The 6,337-nt window shown below is 50.0% G+C and overlaps 1 protein-coding gene across 1 annotated transcript in view; it reads right to left on the bottom strand.

Annotated features, from left to right (window-relative positions):
- Zc3h12d (zinc finger CCCH-type containing 12D) overlaps nucleotides 1–5,785 on the bottom strand; it is a 29,861-nt gene extending 24,076 nt beyond the window's left edge. The window contains exon 1 of the mRNA XM_005370641.2: nucleotides 5,472–5,785. Coding sequence (XP_005370698.1) covers nucleotides 5,472–5,785 — 314 coding nt within the window. The remainder of the gene's footprint in view (nucleotides 1–5,471) is intronic.
- Nucleotides 5,786–6,337: the final 552 nt, after the last annotated feature.

The following is a 6,337-nucleotide window of genomic DNA, read 5'->3' as shown; positions in this document are numbered from 1 at the left end:
GGTGATGAGAGCTGCAGGGAGGGGAAGGGGTGATGAGAGCTGCAGGGAGGAGAAGGGGTGATGCAGGGAGGGGAAGGTGGTGATGGGTGGCTTTGGAAAGAGCACAAGCCCAGAGCTGGTGTTTTCTTGCTCTATGACCTCAGGTGAGTCACTAAGTCTCAGCCTCCAAAGAAGAGCAGTCACCTTATGAGGTGAATGCCCTCATCTCTTTCTAGAATTTGTAAAATAAGTGCTTTAAATCTTAGCATGTCAGAGAATTTTTAAAAAAAATCTTCTGAAGTTACTTAGCCAAACTTCTTAATTGTATAAATAAATCTCAGGGGAAAAAAAAAAAGACTAAAATCTGGAACTTGTGAAGGCTCCTCAGTTGGCCAAATTGAAAAGGTGGACAAGCAGTCAGCTTGTGCAGCCATTACAGTTCATTCAGATGAATGAAAAGAAAATTACTTTTAACGTCAGGTCCTCTGTGCTGTTAGCCACCTTCCAAGGGTTCAGCACCACATGTAGCAAGTAACCTCCACAGTAGGAAAGCAACCCCAAGCTTTCCACCCTCTCAACTGCTTTGGACAAGTGGTCAGAATGTGGTCTTTCAGGCAAAGATACATGGGGTCCTCTGCAGCTGGTTTTCTGTTTTCCTGTGTGGACATGAGGCCTGCAGAAAGACTGTGGAGTGCATGTGAGATCTGGCTTCCCAGGGCCTGGTATGGTGCTCATCTGCTTCACAACTTGGGATTCTCATTTATTTGACTCGCTCTGAATGACAGAATGTGAGTTGCCAGTCCCGTCTAGAAACCCACGGAACTCCTAGGACCATTCAAATGAGGAGGCTGCAGGCTTTTCGAGCTGGTTATGGGGTAGTTCTGCACATTCAGCTCCCTTCTGTGCGAAGGAGTCATGGTCAGAATGTGTCTCCTAAATCTCAAAGCCCAGTGTGTCCTGAGCAAATGCGTCCTTGCTCATAAAAAGCCTTCAATTCAGGACCCAGTCCAGCCCATCTGGGTTCAACCATCACCAAAGGCTTTGGCCTAAACAGCCTGAAGGACTCAGGAGAGAAAGCCACAGAAACTTCTATATAAAGCAGCACAGTTGGGGACACAGCACTGGAAGCTGGGTCTAACTTGAGCCAAGTGCTGACCTCAGAACCATCAGGTCCCTTCCTCAGCAGCTGGAAGGTTCAGGTACCAGGACAGATGGCCCTACTCAGACATTCTGTATGGATATGGGGTGGGTGGCTTGGTGCATTATCCATAACGTCTCATTGTATGTCAGTGGTCCCTAATTATTTATTAAAATCTATACACCTTCTCAGTAGAGAGGCAGTGCTGTGCGCACAAATATGTCACACTGCATATTGTCTCAAGCCATTGATGGCTTTGAAGGTCAGTGGGCCTCAGATCCAGTCACATAGGAAACAGAAAAGAGGTTCTCCCTTAAGGCTTCCAAAGAGGAACTCAGCTCTGCACACACCTGGGTTTTAATCCAAAAGCTCTATTCAGACGTCTGTCTTTCAGAAACAGAACCGCATGAAGATATGTTATCCTAAGCCATCAAATGACAACAGGTGTTGGCCTGCGGGGAACTTCCCGATGATTGGGCGGTGGGGGTGAAGGAGTTCCAGCAGGCCTGAGCTTGACAAACATGGCAGACAGGTTCTGCCTTTTACCCCCTGCTAAAAACGTGCATTCCAAAAGCTAGCCCCCAAGGTCTATCTAGTCCCTTATTTGGCCACTGACACATTCCAGAGACAAAACATCAAAGTCCAACCATCAAGATTCATTATTTGGTTAATATGTCCAGTTAGGATTCCCAACTCATCCTAGCAGAGACGGTCCCCCACTTCCCCCTTAAGAACCCATTCCCACAAAAACACCAGCGCTTGCTCTCTTGCTTGCTGCTGCTGCTGCAGCCTTTGCAGCCTCCCCCAGCCCCACTTGTTCCTCCAGGGTAATAAATCTCCTTTGTTGTCTGGGTATGTCCTATCCTGATTCTGGGAGGCTGACCCCTCCTTCGGGGGGGGGGGGAGCAAGCATTGCTATCAAAAGTCAAGCTGTTGATCCCTGTAAGCAAAAGCCTTGGACACCCCAAGCTCCAGGGATGGAGGGACAGCCAGCTGTGGAAGATGCCCCAGCCAACAGGAGTTCCACTTCTCATATGTTAGCGGGAAAAGACACACGTCCCACCCAGGCTTTAAGACCCCCCATTCCCCCAGGACCAGGAAGCAGCCTTGCTTCCCAAAGCAATTTGGGATCATATAAGGCTCAGAGAAGAAAGACCTCCTAAAAGTATCTTTCTGGCGTTACCAAAATTCTGTGCTCAATAGGTAATGAACCACCATTTTGGATTCCCACCCTCCGTTCCCCATAAAGGGGGCCTCTCTGTGGACCACTCTTTTGTGGCTGAGGGTCTGTCTGGCCCTGGGAACACAGGCCTTGTCCAGACTCCCACTGGAGGGGACAGTAGAGGAACAGAGGATGGACACACGCCCCTGCATGCTCTTAGAACTTCCCTCTGGAGGAAATCACTGAAGATGTACAGTCATAGGATTATTATAGAGTTTGTGCTTTCCCCTGGGACCCAAGGGGCAAAGAGGTGTGTGTGTGTGTGTGTGTGTGTGTGTGTGTGTGTGTGTGTGTCCCACTGAAAGTATATGAAAACCCTTAGACTTTGACACATTCTTTGCAGTAAGTCAGTGTAATGGTTTCCATTTTCCACCCACACAGATTGATCGTGGAAAGACAAAACTGATCATGGCTGGAAGTCCGGGGGTGGCCGTGGTGTTACTGAATGCATTGACCTAGGACACTTCGTAATCACGTACAAACAGAGGATGTGGTTTTGGTTTGAATTCCCGGCTGCACAGAGAGTCTCATCCAAAGAGTGCCCTCCACCACAAGCACCCTAACATCATTCTGATCCCAAGAGAAAACCCCGTCCTGAAGTAGTCTGTTTGCCCTGTGACCTTTCTGCTGTTTTCACCCCAACTCAGGGAACTCATTCCGGAAATCTGGGGGCTTTGATTTGTGCAGTAACAACTTCCACCCGATCCTCTCTCAGTTATGGCCAGCCTGCGTTGTCCAGATCCCAAAGAGGCCAGGCGCCTCTTCCCTCTGCAGCTCCTAGGGCTGCTGGAGCACACCAGACTCATTTTGAAAGTCATTTACATTCACTGATTGGTGGGGTCGTATGGGAGAAGGTCAGAGGATAGTTAACTAAATTTTCACCCTGTGAGTCCCAGGAGGGAGCTCGGGTCATCAGATTTGGCAACAAGTGGCTTTCACAGCCGGGTCATCTCACTGGCCTTTGGATTCTTTCAAGGCCCTGTCCTGGCTAGTTTACGGTCAACTTGGTACAGGTTAGAGTTGCCCCACAAGGAAACATAATTGAGAAAATGCCTCCCTAAAACTGGTCTTTAAGCAAGTTTGTGGGGCATTTTCTTCATTAGAGATTCATGTGGAGGCTCCAGGCCATTGTGGGTAGCGCCACTGCTGGGCAGGTGATCCTGGCGCGTGTGAAAAAGCAGGCTGAGGAAGCCATGAGGAGCAGGCCAGTGAATCACACTCCTCCTTGGCCTCTCTTTCAGTTCCTGTCTTCGGGCTCCTGACCGAGTTTCTACCTTGGCTTCTCTTGATGATGGTCCGTGTGGAACCTGGAGGCTAACTAAAGCCTTTCCTTCCCAGGTTACTTTTGGTCAGGATATTTCATCACAGCAATAGAAACACCCTTAGTAAACACTCTAGAGAGCAAGATGTTGCAGTTTCCCTTCTGCTGCCAGAAGAGGGCGTAGGTGAGATCGTGAGAGCGAGAGCACAACAGTTTTAAGTCCCAGGGAGCAGCAGGGACTCCACCATCCCTTGATACTATCGCTGCTATGGGCAAATCTAGCAGATGGCTTTAGTAGGCACCATGCTGGGTGCCTCGGGACAGCCCTAAGACTGGGCCACACTGAGCGGGACCATTCCAAACTTCTGTCCTACTATGACAAATTCAAAGTGAGCTCAAATCCGCGAGGGGGAGCTTCTGAAGCTTGTCGACACATTTGGAGAGGCTGATAACTGCTTTTCGGAATCCCTACTCTGTTTTTTAAAAGGGAAGCAGAAGTATTACAGCTGCGCGTGAACAGTTTCCTACGGCTCTGCCCTCTGCCCGGCTGTAGCTCGGCCAAGTTTGCGCAATGCCCTCCTCACCCAGCACTGAGCGTGGCAGACTGGGCCACAGCGGAGCTTAGCCGAGTCAGGCTCAATAACCACACGCGCCATTGTGCTGGAATCCCCAAACACACAGAGAAGCCAAGTTACGGACTGACCTGGCACTATCTGCAACTCAAGGCGGGAGCAGCAAGGCCACAGACCCTCCTTTCAGCCTGAATGGAAACTGCAGCCTGGCCTCCCGGCCAGCCCCCAACAGAGAGCTTTGCATTCCGCGCGGCATTCTGGTTCTGAAGCCCTGAGGGAGACAGTGGAGACCTACTGGCCTGCTCTGCACAGAGAGGAACCGATACTCTCGGCTTCCCAGAATAACACAACACAACTGCCTGGGGACAGACTCCAGAGGAGACATATCTGCCAACACCTAACCCTGGACTCCTGTCCAGCACTTGCTCCCTTCCTTCAGAAGAAGGCTGTGCCTACGGTGAGCGAGGTCACTGCACCGACTTGCTGAGCGGACTACAGCTGGCACCTTTTGTAGCTCAGATTGTTACAACTCCCCTCAAAGTAGAGTTGACTCTATGTCACAGAATGGGAAACTGAGGCAGCTTGCCTCATTCCCACAACTACTAAGATGTACATAGAAGAGGAATTCTGAGAGAGAGAGAGAGAGAGAGAGAGAGAGAGAGAGAGAGAAAATGAAAAAAAAGAAAAAACTTAACCAATTAAAATTAGAACTACCGTCGATTTATCTACACCACTTCTTGGTTTATACCCAGAGGAAGCTAAATCAAACCAAGACACTTTCCCATTCATGTTTACCGGAACCCCATTCACAATATTTGAGTTACAGAATCAGTCCAGATACCCACCACCAGATAAAGAGATACTAAAAGGAAACGGAGTATGTGTACACAATGGAGCATAAAAATATATGCTATAAAAAAAATGATTGTGACATTTGCAGGAAAGCAGATGGAACTTGAGATTCATCTTCCTAAGAATTATAAGCCAAGCTCAGAAAGTCAAAGACAGCACCTATATGGAATCGAGATTTATGTATATGCATACATATGTAAGGCAGAGGAACGGAAGGGAGCTGTTGTTGAGGAGGAAGGGTCCAGTGGAAGGAGAGACGGAAGGGAGTCGGAAAGTGACTGTGGGCAAAGCATGCGATATGCATGTGTGACTTTGTCATCGGAAACCTAAAACCTCATCCATTGTGCCCAAAACTCCTTGGAGAAGAAAATGATTCCCTGGACTCCTGAGATCCAAGTCCCAGGCCCCAGAACCCAACAGCAAGATTAAGGAAAGCAAGGACACTACCTCATGGCCACATTGCTGCCATCGATCACTATGGGCCGCAGGGAGCTGCCTGGGTCTCCACCAGCTTCTTCCAGTCCTGGTCCCAGACCCTGTGGGGCAGAGTCCCGGGTCCCACAGCATCCCCGGGGCGTCAGCACTACTCCAGTGCTGTTGATGGGATCCTCCTGGGCCCTCGGGCGGCTACCGGTCTGGATCAACTCCTGCAGTATATCGTTGACCAATGCACTGTCACCCAGCTTGCCCAGTACCCTGACCACGTCGTCCTGGCTGTAGCCCAGTTTCTGGAAGAACTCCATCTTGTTCCGACGCTCCATATCGTGCCAACTGTTGCCTGGCACGGCTCCTGCCCTGGGCTTCCTCCTGGCAGAACTGCACAGGCATAAGCTAAAAGGAAAAAGGCAGTAGTCAGGTGTTTGCTAAGCAGCCTGGTAGCCAGGCCACTGGGTGAGAAGGGCATGCTGTGCGTGTGCTCCTCCCTCCCCGTGTTACCTGTCAGGAAATCACGCCTAGCCTGGTCCCCTTGAGGATTTTCAGTTGTTTGGTGTGGCTGGCGAGCCACAAAAGCAATCACACCTCTGTTACCAGTGCGTTCTCTGAGCCCTTTGCTCCTGAGTGCCAGGGCCCAAGGTGGCAGGGGCTGAGTAAGGAACCAAGCCAAGGGAATCTTTTTACAGACTGTTAGAAGTGAAACGGTATCTACCCAGACTTCTGCACCAATACCTCAGGGTGTTACTGTATTTAGAGACAGGGCCTTTCAAATCAGGTCCTTGGGGGCACACCTTCACCCTGCAATAGCTGTTCCACAAGAAGAGGTAAGGACTTGAGACCAGACACACACAGATGTGTCACCTCAGAGCTGTGAAGGG

This window comes from Microtus ochrogaster, unplaced genomic scaffold (assembly GCF_000317375.1).
Source record: "Microtus ochrogaster isolate Prairie Vole_2 unplaced genomic scaffold, MicOch1.0 UNK82, whole genome shotgun sequence".
Taxonomy (NCBI): Eukaryota; Metazoa; Chordata; class Mammalia; order Rodentia; family Cricetidae; genus Microtus; species Microtus ochrogaster.
This window is presented reverse-complemented; position numbering and strand designations above follow the sequence as displayed.